The 17498-nt window shown below is 34.4% G+C and overlaps 1 protein-coding gene across 3 annotated transcripts in view; it reads left to right on the forward strand.

The window, feature by feature from the left end:
* Positions 1–16650, forward strand: part of CLPX (caseinolytic mitochondrial matrix peptidase chaperone subunit X) — a 33796-nt gene extending 17146 nt beyond the window's left edge. For 2 of the 3 annotated variants that reach the window (XM_006209601.4, XM_072962222.1), the window contains exons 6-14: positions 954–995; positions 4185–4361; positions 4721–4885; positions 5729–5817; positions 6778–6942; positions 9806–10105; positions 11718–11810; positions 13664–13770; positions 14906–16650. In XM_006209601.4, coding sequence (XP_006209663.1) covers positions 954–995; positions 4185–4361; positions 4721–4885; positions 5729–5817; positions 6778–6942; positions 9806–10105; positions 11718–11810; positions 13664–13770; positions 14906–14996 — 1229 coding nt within the window. In that variant the 3' untranslated portion in view covers positions 14997–16650. The remainder of the gene's footprint in view (positions 1–953; positions 996–4184; positions 4362–4720; positions 4886–5728; positions 5818–6777; positions 6943–9805; positions 10106–11717; positions 11811–13663; positions 13771–14905) is intronic. The other variant, XM_015243853.3, reaches the window with a different exon arrangement.
* The last annotated feature ends 848 nt before the right edge of the window (positions 16651–17498 follow it).

Raw genomic sequence — 17498 nt, forward strand, 5'->3', positions numbered from 1 at the left:
CAATGTATCATGGACAGTAATGTGTGTTATATTAGTAGAATTTTATTTTAAAAATGTGAATCATTTGAAGTGTTTTTGTTTGGTTGGTTTTTTTGGTCAAGGAGGTATGGTTTCTTACTTAGTCCTACATACAGCCTATCGTTTTAAATTCTTTTAGTCATCATTTTACAATTTAAAGCCTTTTTATTGTTTGTGGGGGGAGTAGGTAATTAGGTTTATTTATTTATTTTTAGAGGAGGTACTGGGGATTGAACCCAGGACCTTATGCATGCTAGGCATGCGCTCTATCAGTTGAGCTGTACCCTCCCCCCCATCCTTTTACAATTTGAAGGAGTTCTGCTAACTACTTTTCGTATTGAATTACTTTTAGTAGCTACTATATATGTAACTAATTGGCTCAGTGAAGACACTTGTTCACTGGTTGAACTTACTGCAAAATAGTTATGTAGTAGTATCAGTTACTTTATTTTTAGAAAGTGAAAATCACAATAACTAATGGAAGACTTGGAACCTTCATTTTTGTAAGGTCCAATAGCACTGTTTAGTCATGGAGCAAAATGATTTTTTCTGATTCCTTTAGTCAGCAAATCAATAGTTAGGCTGTTCTAGGTGCTGGAAAGCAAATGGGTATATGGTATTTATAGTATGAAGGATTTAAACTCTTACTGAAGACTTACATTATTACTACTCTTTTCTTGTAATATCAACTTTGTATTTGACAAATGTGAATATTAGCGACTGGACAGCCATCATTAAGCATGTTTGGGTTTTTTTAATTTAGAAAAGCGTTAGCAAATAAATTTGTTAATAATGTGAAAAGCTAAAAAAAGTTAATGAACATAGTCTTAAAATATATTTGGAAGAGGGGAAGAAGTGGGATGCTCCTTGTTTGTTCCCCTAAACTAAACAGATATATAATATTTTCATGTTGCCATTTTCATCCTCTTTCTTAGAGTTAGAAATAAGAAGACGAGAGGATGAGTACAGATTTACAAGTAAGTGACCTCTCCTCAGGTCCTCCTCTGTAATCATTCTTCCTTTTGAGATTAACCTCAGTGAAGTATGTCAGCAGTAGTAACAGTAGACATGCATTTGCTTGTGTTTTACCCAAAAAGATACTATATATTATCTAAAGGTATTTATCGTACATGGTATATGTAACTTTGGAACATAGCTAATTTGTGTAGTTTGTAGATGTTGGGTTATTTTAGATATTTGATTTAATCTTTTCTGTTGTGATATTTCTTAAAAGCATAATGTGGAGAAATAAAAAGTATTATATATAGTTTTCCTTTGTAAATATAGATCTGCATATTAATGGGAGTTGTATTTTTAAAAATCCATAGCTTGAGTTTTATATCCTTTTTTTAACCATAAATTAGAGTTGGCCTACTTATAAGTGACAGATTTGGGGAGAGGCAGATTATCTTCCAGCTATTCTTTGCCAGGAACCACACCGTTTATTTTTTGGTGTTTGTGAAACATAGTATATAGACTTGCAAATTCTAAATAAGCCCCAACTCACTGTTGCCAGCCCTAGATTGCCCCATAAACATCAGATGGTCTGATGGAAGGTGTGGAAGGACCTGGGACACTAAGGCTAGTGGCCATTCTGATATCTTGCACCCATTTCTTTGGAGGTGGATATAGTTGCTACACAGAGGGTAAAGGTTTCAATGGTGTCATAAAAAGATTCACATGGCCTTTTGTATTCCAGTAACTGTAATAACAAACAAAAGACAATAGATAAGACAGCATAAACATTTTTCATTTAAAAGTTTGATAATTTTACATTTGCCTTTGAACCAAGTGGTATTATATATCGACTTTTTGAGGTGTCCTGTATATTCAGGGTGAGCCATGAGAACTTGTATACCAGCTCTGGAATGAGATTTATTACATGTAATAAAATGTGCTGTCAATACTATATTCATAAATTTGAGCAGATGGCTAGTGAAACTGCTGTGAATTAATAAAGTCTATAGTGAATATTTTGAAACAAATATCGTAAGTGTAGTGATGTTTTTAATGTATGTAGTGATTTAATGTAATTTAAATGTTAACAAGTAACAGTATTTAAGAACTTAGGTAAAAAGCGAGTTGTAATTATATTATTGATTGACTTGGAAATTAATATTTTGAGAGTTTAAATAGAATTAATTTTCATGTATAGTTTAGTTTTGTCCTATGTGGGATTTTAAGTTCTAAAGTTAGGGCATTAGGCCAAAATCATATATAATCAAAATGTTCTTGAAAGTTCCTTTGGAAATCACATGTTAGAGATCAGCGTGTATCTCTTTAACATGTTAAGACTGAGGGTTTTTTCCATTATCATTGGAACATAATGTTTTTCTTAAGTTAAACACTAAATGAAATAGTTGGCTTGTGCTTAACGGCCATGTTATTCAGATGGTTAAACAGTTGGAAAATATTAATTCTAATAGCAGATGCTTCTAAAGCACTTAGAAAGCTATCTCCCAGACACTGTTGTAAGTGTTTTACATGTGTATATACTCATTTAATCTTGCCCAAACCTGTGAGACAGAAACTAATCTTTACATCACCATGTTAAGTATAAGAAAACTGAAGCACAGAAATTTAAAGTAGTTTGCCTAGGGCCATATAGCTGATGAGCTCCACCCAGCCAACTGAGCTAGCCTACTTGCTCATGGTCCTTCTCATTATAGAGAACTGCTTATGTGGTGAGAGAGATGCAAGAACAGAGACAACTCAAAGAACAGGAAGTTTATCTCAAGTTTATCCTGAGGCATATTTTCATAAAATGGAATGGCATACATCATTTGTTTTGTATTCTTTAAATTATTCCTCTTTATTAAACTTAAATCATAGAGTAAGTTAAATATGTGTCTCATGTGATTGCATTGTAGTTAATATGCTTCTTGCAATTTTGTTCAAGTTATTCACCTAAATCATTTTTTCCCCATTGGGTAGACCTACACTTGAGCCAAGCACCTTTTATATTGTCACAATTCCTAACTAGATTTTGCTGAAATTTAAATTTTGTGTGTGTGCATGTGTATGTGCTAGAGACAACTAGCTAACTGAACTCATATAGAAGACTGCATTTTTTGCCTCATGTGGATTATAATGAGACATAGCATTTATTAGAAACAACCTAAAAATAAATCCAGAAAATACAAGCAACAATGTTATAAGCACAGATACCTTAAATGCTGAGAGCCAGAAGCAGTATCTATTTGAAAATTTGACTAATTGAAAAGACTATTGGGATTCTTTCCTTCAGCCAAGAGAGAGAATAAGATTTTTTTTAAGGGACTCAACTGATAAAATGCTAGTTCATGAGCAATGTCAGTCCCATCTAGTTAAGATTATGTCTCCAATAAAGGGACTAGAAAGATCCAGTTGAGATTCTGTAAAATCAGAAATTCAGACAGGGCCAGGGATAGTGACTCTTCGCATAGTTGGTTTCTCTGGTAGACCCACAGGATCATTTTCAGATGTGGAGGAGACTGTAGAGGTCGTATGTCTCAGTATTTTCACTTTATAGGTAAGGAACCAGGCCCAGTAAAGCTAAGTGACTTGCCATGGTCTTACAACACAATGATAGAACCGAGAGTAGAACCCAAGTTCCCTATTTTTCAGGTCAGTGTTTTCCCCTTTCTCTACAGCCCTGCTTCTTTTCCTTTGTACTGAAAAAAATAATACACCTTTGTTTGTCTTTCAGAGTGTCTCCAAATCAATTGTGTTTTGTTTTTACACTTTCCAAAGATGTGTTTGAAATTGATAGGATGTGATAGGATGGGTATTATTGCCATTTTATGGATTAGGACACAGAAACACAAAGTTTATATGACTTGCTCAATATTATAGCTAGCTATGTAGAGACAAAGACCAAAGCTAAAGCTTCCTGACTCGTAGCACTGTTCTATTGTACTGCCTTCTTTTGAGTGAAAAGGCATTCTTCATACAGGTTTGTATAAATAAGGAGGGTAAAAAGAATGCATTTCTTTGCTTGGGATTCCCTGAATAATCATTATGTATTGTACATTTGTCACTAGATAAGTTTAGGTTTTCTTCCTTTTTAGGTAAGAAAGACAGTATTCAAATTTTTTCTCAATAAGTGGTTTGAGATGTAGAGTTTTTTGGGCATTTTTTCAAATGAAGCTCTGGTAAATTCCTTTGGCTTTTTTTTTTTTTTTCAGAATTGCTTCAGATTGCTGGAATTAGCCCACATGGTAATGCTTTAGGAGCATCAATGCAGCAACAGGTAAATCAACAAATACCTCAGGAAAAACGAGGAGGTGAAGTATTAGATTCTTCCCACGATGACATAAAACTTGAAAAGAGCAATATTTTGCTGCTTGGACCAACTGGGTCAGGTAAATAACTTCCTGGGAAAATTTACTACTTATTTAAAACATAGGATATAAATAATTTTGTAACCTGTGTCTTGTGATTGGGGGGGTTCTGGCTTCTAAGAAGAAAATCTAAGACCAATCTTATAGATACATTACCAGAATGTATACAAGTCTTCAGGCTGAACTTGAGACATTGGTATTGCCCTTTAGACCTTGACAGGAATAATAAAAATAACGTACCATTAGATCTAAATAATGGTATGGAAAAGATGTAACCATAATTTTTTTATTACATACTATTCAGATTTATTTTGCACTTCTGTAGAGAAATTGTACATCAATATTTTTAGTAAAGTTTCGGTTACTGGTTCTACTTGTAGGTAAAACTCTGCTGGCACAAACTCTAGCTAAATGCCTTGATGTCCCTTTTGCTATCTGTGACTGTACGACTTTGACTCAGGCTGGATATGTAGGTGAAGATATTGAATCTGTGATTGCCAAACTGCTCCAGGATGCCAACTATAATGTAGAAAAAGCACAACAAGGTATGTTTTCAGCACAGCTTGTCTGTCCACAGATGTAGTCGCCAAATGTAGGGAAGCAGTCTAGTAGTAAGAGATAATATAATTCTTAATTTTGAGTCAAAGAGTAAAATTCTATAATTACATAAAAGTAGCTATGTTAAACATTTTCTAGCATACTGACTAAGGGCCACAAAACTTGCTTTGCCTTATTGATAAGATGGCTAGTAGGGTGAAAATAGGCCAGATTACTATTCTGTTAGATTTTTAATACTATCATTGTTTTTCCTGTTCTGATTCTCCTCCAGACTCCTAATGCTGGTGTAGGGATGGGGAGGGGATAAGGCAAGAGAGTACCAGATGAATATAGAAACAGATGAGCCTGTTGACCTGCAGGATGTCATAGATGCTGCATTTCTCCTTTCCCCATCTCTTATCTGTCCTTGTTTTCATGAAGAGCTTGACAGCCTCCTCTCTAGCTTCCTATAAGACAAGGATGTAGATGGGAGAGAGTAAGCTAAAGTTTTGCTAGCACAGGCACTGTATCTACTTCCTGTTTTCACTCTATACCTCTATCTCAGCTTCCTAGAATAAGGAACCTGAAAACATTAGTGAGGTAGATAACTATGGTCATACCCATAGTTCGTTATCATACCCAAATGATATTCTGTGGAGTAAATTATAAAACATTTGTACAAAATGACAGGTGGAAAAAGTAGCAGTATATTTTTATAATATTAAGCCATTGCATATGTTAAATGTGAAAGATTGAATAACCTTGCTCTCTAGCTACCTAGTCTTTTAAAGCTGAGATTGTCTTGTGTATATCTTTTTCATATTATAAATAGAATCCTCCTTAAATTATAGGAATTGTCTTTCTGGATGAAGTAGATAAGATTGGCAGTGTGCCAGGCATTCATCAGTTACGGGATGTAGGTGGAGAAGGCGTTCAGCAAGTAAGCAGTTGAATATTTTGTTCAAGTCCACTAAAAGGAAGGGAATACATCAACCTCCCAAATATTGTACGTTTGGTTTCACATTGAATTAGATTGTTTTGTTTATTTCTCCCACCCCAAAATTCCACATACCATTTAGTTCAGCTAAGAGAAAGCTGTTGGTGATTTTAAATACCAGATTTCCTTTGTTAAGAAATTAAAAAGTCTTTAAAGAACAGAAAAAAAATTGAAGTTTAGTTTTTGTTGGTTTTATTCCTCAAAGGCCCAATTAAACATTTCTAGAGGACTCTTAAAGAAAGTTCTGGTTCCAACTATACATAAATGAACTATGTACAAGTATCTTACTGTTTGCGCTTAGTTAGAAGGTAAAATAGTGTTTTATTCCTTGTAGAGTCATAATTAAGTCATAATGATCTTTAGTCAACCTGACCTTTTACTGGTAACTAATCATGACATAAACTGCAGGGTAAGGAAAATTGCTTTTGATTTTTTTGACCAGAGGTGCAATCACACTTATAAAATATGCTGCATAATTTCTCATAAAGGCATCTCAATAAAAGTATTCTCAAAGTTTAACACTAGGAGTAGAACAGAATTTTAATTTACATGAAATACAAATCTTCAAATATTTTCAAATTCTGAATGTTCCCACCATGGTTGGGTAACATCTTACAGAGTCATATTTCTCTTTATGTCAGAATTATGTCCTTACCATCAAAAACAACCTCTCAGGTTAATGGTATGGTTTCCTGAATACATAAGGAGCCCAGTAACTCTTCCAAATAAGTTTATGAATTATCGATGTGATTTGCACTTTAGTTGTAGAAATGTGGAAGGTTTCTTCATTTATGCTCATTGACCATAACCACGTATTATTTTCCCCATTGAGTCCCATAATCTTAAGTATAATAAATAATACACTTACACGATTATGCCATAAATCATTCATTTTTTATTTAGGGCTTATTAAAACTACTAGAAGGCACGATAGTCAATGTTCCAGAAAAGAATTCCCGTAAGCTACGTGGAGAAACAGTACAAGTTGATACAACAAACATCCTGTTTGTTGCATCTGGTGCCTTCAATGGTTTGGACAGAATCATCAGCAGGAGAAAAAATGAAAAGGTAAGTTTTTCTGAGAGGTTACTAGTAGAGAGAGCATTTTTAGTTACAGAAGATGGACCCTCAGTTTCTAACTTCATATCTGCTGGCCGCCAGCGGTGGATTTTTAAGAGTTAGGTTTTCTTAGATTATACCAGAAATATATTCCTAGTTATATTTTGAAATCTCAGAGTAGTAAATTGGAAAATTTCTAAATATCATCTGTATATGAGCATTTTTAAATATAACTTGACGATTTTGATTTTATATTTCACTTAAGGGATTCTTCTATTATTTGAGGTAGCTGCTGAATTGGTAAAATATATATTCATTCATTTCTCTTGCCCAATTCACTGGAGCCCAGTAAAGAGCTTGTCTCCATTGCCCCCATCGTTAGAGTCTATCGTAGATCACTGCTCACTTTCACAGATGGAGGAAAGCCCAAGGGTGTATATAAATAGAGAAGTTATGCTAGCAAGCCTGCTTGTAACCCCTCAAGCTGAGTTGTGAACTCATCTAGTTTTACAGATGTTTCTTAAACATTCTTCTAAGCTTTGATTTTAACTATTTTAACTGGAACTTACTTCTTCATATCCTCAAGGTCCATGCCCAGTAGCTACTTGTTGGTACATTTGATTGATTACAGTAAAATGTAATGCCAACATAGTTCTTGCCCCCAAACGTGCCTATTTTCCATGTTCTTCTGTTTTACGTAATAGCTAGCCACAAATGATCTCTTTTATGTATTATTTTCTATTTAAATGAATATATCATGGATCCACTTTTTTCTGTATTGCTTGCTTTAAGTCTCGTTGGCCTTGCATGCACTAGTTTAAGTAGCAGTAATAGTTAAAAAAAAAAACAGTGCTGCTAATGGGAGGGTTGCCTGTGGTAATTCTTTTGCGTAACCCAGATGAGAAAACTCTTATACAAGTACTGAGCCATGTAGTGCTCTTATTCCTCAGTACCTGGCCTTACTCAGCGTGGATAAGGTTAGATTTTAATTTTTCATAGTAGTTAATTTATGTTTTTCTTGCTTTTGAAATTCTGCATAAACTAGCCTAACAAATTAGAAAGAAGAAATTATTTCTTTGCATGTGTGCACATGAGAGAGATGAGGGGAAGAGAAAGAGAAACAACTTAATATTTGAAATTCGCAACCAAATGCAGGGACCATGTTCTGATATTTATTTATAATTCATACTTCCAAAAAGAATTTGAAGCTAGAAACTTGTAGAAAAGAACAACTAAAAGTAATGTTAGAAAAGAGATCAGAAACATATAAAAGAAAGGTTTAGGTCATGGCTTCAACTTAATGGAAATTGTCACTCCATTTAGCTTCAAACTTCTTAATGGAAAATAGGGAGAAATTGTGAGCTGGTTTTTATTGCCTGAAAGAGGAAGGGTATTATGTCTTTATGAGACATAAAGATTTAAAAACAGTTTGTCACATAGATTTTTATGAAAAGAAAATAGAAACATAAGAGTCTTCAGCAGTGATTTTATAAAGGATTAAACACATCCATTTGGCTGTTGTTTTAATAAAACCTTGTTGAAAACCAGGGGTACAATATTAAGTAATATATTCTAACCATATCAAACTGCTTGCAGTCCTAAGTTTTATTCCTGTTGCCTTTGCTCATGTCCCTCCCTGCCTCAGTCTGTTTGGCAAACACTTGTTTATCTTCTAAAGCTCAATCTATTAAAAAAAATTAGGCGATTCCTCTGTGAAGGCGTTCTTGATCACCTCCTACCCTCCCTCCCTAGTATGTGCCTGTTTTCCTCCTTTCCACTACCAGGGTTTCCTGCACAGTTGTCCTTCATTACACCTATGATACTTTAATATCCTCATGTGTTCTCACTGAAAATAAGCCCCATTAAGGTAAGGGCTGTCTTCAGGTCTGTATCCTCAGTATTTTACTATAATGGTTAATAAATGTTTATATATATATGTGTGTGTGTGTGTGTGTGTGCGCATATATGTTTGTATTACCATATGTGCTCACATGTGTATACAGTAAATGCTTAATAAGTATTTATTGAATGAAAGGTATTTTGTTTTCTGATACACTAACTGTCCACATACAAAGCTTAGAGACTTAGGAATAGATTTTTAACTTAGGCTGTTTTCTCACATACCATGTAACTTTTCTTGTACTTTTGACAAGCTGTATGACATATCAAAATTAAACTTTCTGACAGTTGTCTGGAGTATGGTTCTTTTATATTGACTGAAGCAAGATCCATACACCTTGGATACCCAACCTTTTACAGCCAAGTTACCATTTTTGTTTTGTATAATCTTTAAATGTTGTTCTTTATAAAATCTAAATTATTCTAACTCATAGGGTAATGTATATGACCCCAAATCATGATTTTAATAGAATGCTTAGCAATGACTTAAGACATTTGTCGGTAATTTCCTTATAAGGCTGCTTATTCCATAGACCCTACTCCTGTTTAGAGTATTATAAAATTGACTCTGGTTATAAAAAAATTATAGCCTCCATTTTCACAGTTCTTACACATTTTGGAAACCACACTAGTCTAGAGGTCTTAAAAATCCTGCAACATTTTTATCTGAGTTTAAGGGACTTCCCTTCACAGTTCTTACTTACCTACTTTTACTAGAATTCAGTCTTTGAAAATTGGTTAGGTTTTCAGTTCTGAAGGCAGATAGACCTGAGTTCGAATTCTGGCTTTACACTTAGAGCAGCAACAGCTTAGTCAAAGTACTCAGCCTCTCTAAGCCTGTTTTCTTCATTGTAAAATATGAATGATAGTAGACCTTCTTCAGTGGCGAAGATCATATGAGATATGCATGCAAAATGCTTAGCATGATGCAGCTTCATTCTGCTGTTTGTAATATCTGTCTTCTCTTTGGCAGTATCTTGGATTTGGAACACCGTCTAATCTGGGAAAAGGTAGAAGGGCGGCAGCTGCTGCAGACCTTGCCAACCGAAGTGGAGAATCAAATACTCACCAAGACATTGAAGAAAAAGACCGTTTATTACGTCATGTAGAAGCCAGAGATCTCATTGAATTTGGCATGATTCCTGAGTTTGTGGGACGGTTGCCTGTGGTAGTTCCTTTGCATAGCCTAGATGAGAAGACACTTGTGCAAATACTAACTGAGCCACGTAATGCTGTTATCCCTCAGTACCAGGCCTTATTCAGCATGGATAAGGTTAGATTTGTATTTTTTGTGATTTATGAGGTTTTTTGCTATTGAAACTCTGTATGTATTAGCCTAACAAGTTAAAAAGCAGTACTCCGCATCTGGAATACCAGCCTATTCTTCACTAGATACGGATCTGTTCATCTAGGAATCACAGAAAGCACATTGTGTTATATCAGACACTTAAGAGTTGGCTGTATTTTTTTCTTCATTGAAACTGACATTGTAGCTTTTAAAACCCAAGGGTATATATAAATGAGAGAGAAATTATGCTAGCAGCCTGCCTGTAACCCCTCTAGCCAGGCACACAGGATTGTCTCTTTAGCCTTGATATTCTAAATGCTTCCATTGTGACATACTTTGTATACTTTTTTCTAAAGTTAGCTCTCACACCTACTTCTCTGCAGCCAGACCTGGAGATCACTTTAACCCACACAACCAATCAGATAGCAGATGTTTTGGGTTTTATGAACTTAGTGTCTTGAAATACCAGTCTCTCTGTGGCTACTGTCTGTACGTCAAGGCAAGCCCATTTATAATTCTTCACCTTTACCTGTGCATTTGCTTCCTACTTGATCTCCCTATCTCAAGTCTGTCTCTGACCACTGCCACCAAAATATCATTATCTTTCATTTCCAGAATGGATCTTTTTAAAGTTATTAGACACAGTGCCCAGCAAGTAGATATTAAGTTCTTAATAAATATTTATTGAGTGAATAAACACAAAGCTAATTATTTTACTCCCCTCCTTAAAATCCTCCAGTGGGCCCCTAGCCTTATTTAGGTGCCCCCACTCTAGTGCTCTCTTAGCACTGTGTGCAAACACTATGCTGTAAATGCTGTTTTGTTGATTTGTCACCACCCAATAGACTTCAGATTCTTGAGGGCAAAGGTGATGTCTGATTCATCATTTAGTCTCTAATATATAAACACATAGAGGTTCAATAAATGTTGAACGAAGTCCTAGAAAATACGTGTTAATCTAGAAAACCTCTTTAGAGACTGAGGACAAACTTGTGATTCATACTGATACCTTCTCATAGGTTAACTGTTACAAACAAATGCTTTCTGAAGGCAAGGTTCTAAAGCATCATGAGAGATAATTACCTCACTTAAATTTTACATTTTCTGCAGGTGGAAATTAATAACCAAAAGTTTAATACCAAGATCTTGTGAAGTCTAATGTTCCAAAGTATTTTGTTTTTTGGGGGGGTGGTTGGTATATTAAATTCTCAGTAATTTTTAAAATCTGGTAATTTAGAGAGGCTTGTCTCAAGTTTTATCTTTGTTCCATAGGATGAGTTGGTAACACTCTTTAAAATGAATGTTTTCCAGAAAGAAAGTGATAACCTAAAAATGCTTCAGTCTGAAAAGGAATAGTGTCAATCAGAACATGAAGATTCTGACCCCATGTTTCTTTCTAAGTATTAGTGAATCAGTGTACTTAACTCTCTGGAACTTATATCTTTATCTGTAAAGTCAGGGCATTGGTCTCTTTTTGTTCTAAAAAGACCAGTAATAGTGGTAGGTAGTAATTGTTAATAGATCAAATGCTGTATGGTTATATTACAAAAGTAAGATTAAGTATTATCTGAGCTATTTCTTTTGAATATATTTGTAGTGTGAACTGAATGTTACTGAAGATGCTTTGAAAGCTATAGCCAGACTGGCACTAGAACGAAAAACAGGTGCACGAGGCCTTCGGTCCATAATGGTAAGTTGGCATTAGTATACAAAAAACTAGATGATTTCTTGGTCTGAATTTCGAGAATATTAAACTTTCATGTCTTTTGTTTGGAAATACATGCAGAGAATTAGCCTAACTTTTTTTGTGATTTTGTTTCTTTGTTTGTTTTGGTCGCAGTAGATTATATTTTTCTTCTTTCTAAAAACTAACTTTAAAGGTGTTCACAACAGAGGACATACACATAATATAATTAATGAAATAGAGGAAATCAGGATTGTGGGAAGGAGAATTTCAGAAAAGTCTGCATAGGCCTTTTGACTAAGCCCCAGAGCACCTTCTCAGACTCATTGAAATCTTTTTTTTTTTAATTCTTAATTTTAATGAAATGTAGTCAGTTTACAATGTTAGTTTCAAGTGTACAGCAAAGCAATTCAGTTATTCATATACATACATATATGTGTGTGTGTGTGTGTATATTTAGATTTTTTTCTGTTATAGCTCTTCCATTATAAGAAATTGTATATCGTTCCCTGTGCTATACAGTAGGTCCTTGTTGTTTATCTATTTTATGCAATAGTAATATCTGTTAATCCCAAACTCCTAATTCATCCCTTCCCTTCCTTTCCCCACTGGTAACTACAGTTTGTTTTCTATGTCTGTGAGACTAACTGAGATCTTAATTCTTGTTTGTTGAAAATAAATTGTAGATACCATGACATTTTACCCCTGAATTGTTCAGTATGGTATGAACTCACTTTTTTTTTTTTAACATTTTTTATTGAACTCACTTTTAATTTTGTTACAAATCCTAGAGACCAGCCTACTTTCAGCCACCACCCACTCTCTTAGCGTTCTCTCCCTGCCTACCAGCTACGGCTGTACAGTGGGTTACCATTTCCTTACATGCTCCCCAAACAAGCACATGTTCCTGTTCTCTTTTAAGGATTTCACTGCTGAATATTACCTCTCTCGTAAAAAGTAGGACGTTCTGATTAGATCTACACATTCATCACAGACAGTTTGAGATTACAGTCTCTCTCTTTTTTGTGTTTTGTTATTTTTTAAATTAATTCTTAAAAATGGAAGTGTAATTGATGTTCAGTGTTGTGTTAGTTTCAGGTGTACAGCAGAGTGATTCAGTTATACATATCCTTTTCCAGATTCTTTTCCATTGTAGGTTATTACAGGGTATTAAATATAGTTCCCTGTGCTCTGCAGTAGGTCCTTGTTGTTGGGATTATATTCTTTAACGAAGGTCTGGACTTCAGGTGTTAATGACAGATTTATAAACATGCAAACTAGAAGAATAAATAATATAGTTGATGTTTTTTTCCCAGCAAATTTGGTGTACTCGACCAGTATTTTCCTTAAGATGGAATGTAATCCAGCCCCTACTCGTAGGCAAAACTAGTTTTCTTTAGTAAATAACTTTAGATCTACTGCAGCACTTGAGACAAATACTGTTTGAAGTCATAGCTTGGTAGAGATGATTTAGGATTAAATCATTTCCAAATTAAGGATAGTAATCCTCCTTAATTGGTCCTCCTTTGGTCATAGCGTATATCAGATGCTTCTGAGTAATATCTGAGTCTCATACAAAATGAAAGTAGTCTTTTTGTATGTGCATAGTGACCCAAGTAGGCAGAACTACAAATAGCCTTCCCTTATAGAGTCATTTCTCTCTGAATTTAGTTAGAAGCTATTTTAATATGAAGAATATGAAATCTTTTACATTGACTTTTTTAACATTCAGTTCCTGGTGCATAATAGGGACTCATTAATACTTGCTGAGTTAATGAATTTGATTGATAACCTGTAGAATACAAGTACTGTGTATGTAACCTCAGTTTCCCATGTAACTCATTACTTTATCATTTTAGGAAAAGCTGTTACTAGAACCAATGTTCGAAGTCCCTAATTCTGATATAGTATGTGTGGAAGTTGACAAAGAAGTAGTAGAAGGAAAGAAGGAACCAGGATACATCCGGTAAAGTGTATTGTCAAACTAGAACAGATGCTAATTTTACTTATAAAATAATATTTTGAGTCTTTCTGAAAATTGATCTTCAAAATTAGCCTCCACTTTTTTCTCTTAAGGATGAAGTATCAAAAAAGACATAAAAGTAATCCAAATGAAGAGATTCTAATGAACCTTCCTGCTAATTTTGTAATTTGTGAATGACTTGTTCCATGTCTTTCATAAGACCAAAACTTTGTTGACAGAATTTGTCATATCTTATCAGTTGACAAATTTGACGTATCTTTGATTGCTTTATATAACTATTCTAGGGGTCAGCAGGCTTTCCGGTACAGGGCTAAATACTTCAGGGCCATACAATCCTTATTGCAACTACTCAGCAGCGTCCTCATAGCTTGATAGCAGCCAGACGATCCATAAATGAATGAGCGTGTCTGTGTTCAAATAAATCTTAATTTACAGAAACAGATGGTGGGCTTTGTTTGGCCTGCAGGTTGTGGTTTGGTGACTGCGATCTATTCAGTAAATATTTATTAAACTGGGCTTGACTGTAATGTTACCTACACAAAAATTAGGTTCCTATCACAAAGTGTATTACGTTTTGTTTATCTTCTAAGATAACTTATGAGATGATTGGTTTTGAACAACGTTGCTTATTCAAAGAGACATAATCTTTTACTGTTGTTTGATATTAATAGAAAGGAATTGTGATGGTTTGACCATAATTTTCACTAATTTGAGTCATATTGGTTTGGTCAGAAGCTTTCAACTTCTTTGCCATTGATAGATGCTAAATGTTAAAGATTTGGGTTGAAATAATAGATTCTACTTTTTTGGTGAAGAAGTGGATTTATTTTTAAGCCTTCATAATGGAAGCCTCATTGTTGATTTATTTCAGTAAAACTTTTATTAGGGAAAATGTTAGAAAAATGACTTGCAACTTTTGGTTGTGTGCTCTAAATGTCTCCTGTATTTTATCAGTAAGCAATCTTAATGTTAAAGGTGCTCTTAATATTTTCTTTCTTTGGGTAGCTTGTGGATTAATTTATTATTTTGTTATCAATTTGTTATTTATTTTTTGAGAAGTTGTGTTTACCCATAGTTCTTATTTAAAAAAAAAAAAATGCATGGCTTTTCATTATAGGGCTCCAACAAAAGAATCCTCTGAAGAAGAGTATGACTCTGGAGTTGAAGAAGAAGGGTGGCCTCGCCAAGCAGATGCTGCAAATAGCTAAACTGTCAGAATTCTGTCCTGTATATAAAGTTTTCCTTCTTTTGTTTAGGATCGTAACTGTCTCAGCAGTCTGACATTAAAAACATTGGATCTATCTTGGATATCATACATGGTCAGAAGCTTTTAGGATAAAATTCAGATCATGTATATTATGTAACATCACATTGATTTATACAGAGGACATTACGTGGACTTTAATGACACACTGTTCAGAGATAAAATGTACATTATTTTCGTTCAGTTTTTTAAAAATATGCTTTAACAAAATTCTTAGGAGTTCTTTTAAGCAATGCAGATGTTGCAGTAACTGTGGATTTTACAATAATGTTACTCTACAAATGGGAAAATAAATTCTTTAAAATTGAAGATTGAGATTCAATTCTTTAGTTTAATCTTCTCTACCCATACTTGTTTCCTGAAAATATTTGAATTTTATTCATCTTAAAAATTAGAACAAGTAGTTTCCAAGTAGTCATAAATTTCATGGAAAAAGTACCGTGAAGAACCATGTTTTGATGACTTGTTTAGTTGTATACTTACACATGACACTAACTTCCCAATTGGTACTGTAAAAAGGCCATTCTCTTACTGACTTGTCTGATTTATTTGCCATTTTTGATCCATTTTCATACCATAAGTGAGCAGATGGAATTGAAGTCTGCCTTAAATCTTCAGAAAAAGACTACATCTAATTCTAAACGTAGCATGCAGCATCAGTCATAGTAACAGCCATATGCTGAAGTAAATAAAACATCCTAACATTGTACGTTTACCTAAAGTACCTAGCTAGTTTTCCGTTTTGTTTTTTTTTTTGCTGGATATTTGTCCAATTCTTTGGCTTCATAGAACATTAGAAAATCTATGCTTTGCTATCAGCAGAAGTGAAGTGTTCATACTAAAATATAAGTTATTAACTTTGATTATATAACAAAACTAAACAGTGGAAATTTGGGGGCTTAACAATGAAAATTATTTTATTTGATTCCATGCATATTAAAATATTTAGGTACCTTTTAAGTTTTTTTTCTTTCCTTCTGTGTTGATGGAAGTTTCTGTACTATTCATTCAGTTCAGCCTCATTTGAAATTGTTTAAATGAGAGTACATTTAAATACTTGTTTTCAATTTTTGGCTTATAAACGCTTGAGTTTTCCTTTTAGCCCCTTTTTCCTAGGAAAAGAACCTTAAGCTATTAGCAAATTCTAAATCTTGTTGATGAAGAGTTGGACTTTCTGTGAAGTAATAAGAGACATAAGGTAACTACTTATGGCTGGGGTAGGACCAGAAATGCACTTTTGCAAAGTGTTTAAGCCTGGTTGCTCTAGTATGGAACAGAAACAGGTATCCTTCTTGGTCGCCCTAGCAATGGTTAAAGTTCTCTCAGGAAGTCTTTCATATTATAACTGTTCACTATCTTTTTCTTACAGCCTCATTTTCCTTTTTGTAGAGTGAAAATTGGAGTAACAACTAAATATATTAAGGGTACTCGTCCTGAAATAGACTGGGAGACATTTAGTCACAACAACTTACATTTGGTTTTGGAAGTTGTTAACAAAGCATAATCGATGTTTTTAAATTAAACACAACTGAGTGTAACTACGATTTGTATCTTGAAACTTGTTTTGGCATTTGAATAAAACAAAAGGATTAAACGAAGGCCATTGTAGTGGTGTATCCATAATACAGTGCCATTTTTAAAAGGATGCAGATATCTGAGCTGCTTTATTCTAGTGATTGGTTGATCTTTGACACTTTCATATTCCTCTAATAAATTCTAGTTGTAGATTCCACAGACAAAATGTCTGTTATTAAGGTTTGTGTTAAACATTGATTGAAAACCCTTACTTAAATATCCTACATGGGCCCCACACTAGTAAGCTTTCCAAGAAGCACAGTACTCTAGCAGAGGAAGCAAACACAAACATCAGTACATTATAACAACAGAAGTGAGATGCCAGGTATGGTGGCACAAAAAGGTGGTAGCCCAGATGGATCTGGAAGAACAAGTAGGAATTTGTCAGAAAGGAATAATGAAAATTAAATAAAAATCTCAAGAAATGTGACACAACTAGGGAGCTTTAGGAGTTGAGAAACAGGCAACATATGACTTAAATATTACTCCTCTGAGACGAACGTTGAATATGTTCTCTCCCCTCTACATCCAACTTTGCCTTTCATTAAGAAACCAAATGATGGAACCATCAAACCTATAAAACTATACGTGCTTCAGCACCCAACCTTTCTCTCCAATTACAGCTGAAGGATCCCTTTAATCAAAACTCAGTCCCTCCACATCACTATTAGGGGATCCCATCGTCCCTCTCATTTCTCAAGGCCTTCTGTTATTTTGTTAGTATCGTTACTACGTTATTGGTCTCCTTCCTTCTGAAACATTCCCAGCAGCATCTAAACACTGCCTAGAATTTCTTGTCCTATAACAAACCTCCCAAGCTTATTTTTCATTTGTTTGTCTTTCTAACTACTATAGTCCCACTGTGGTGAAG

This window comes from Vicugna pacos, chromosome 6, assembly GCF_048564905.1.
Source record: "Vicugna pacos chromosome 6, VicPac4, whole genome shotgun sequence".
Classification (NCBI taxonomy): domain Eukaryota; kingdom Metazoa; phylum Chordata; class Mammalia; order Artiodactyla; family Camelidae; genus Vicugna; species Vicugna pacos.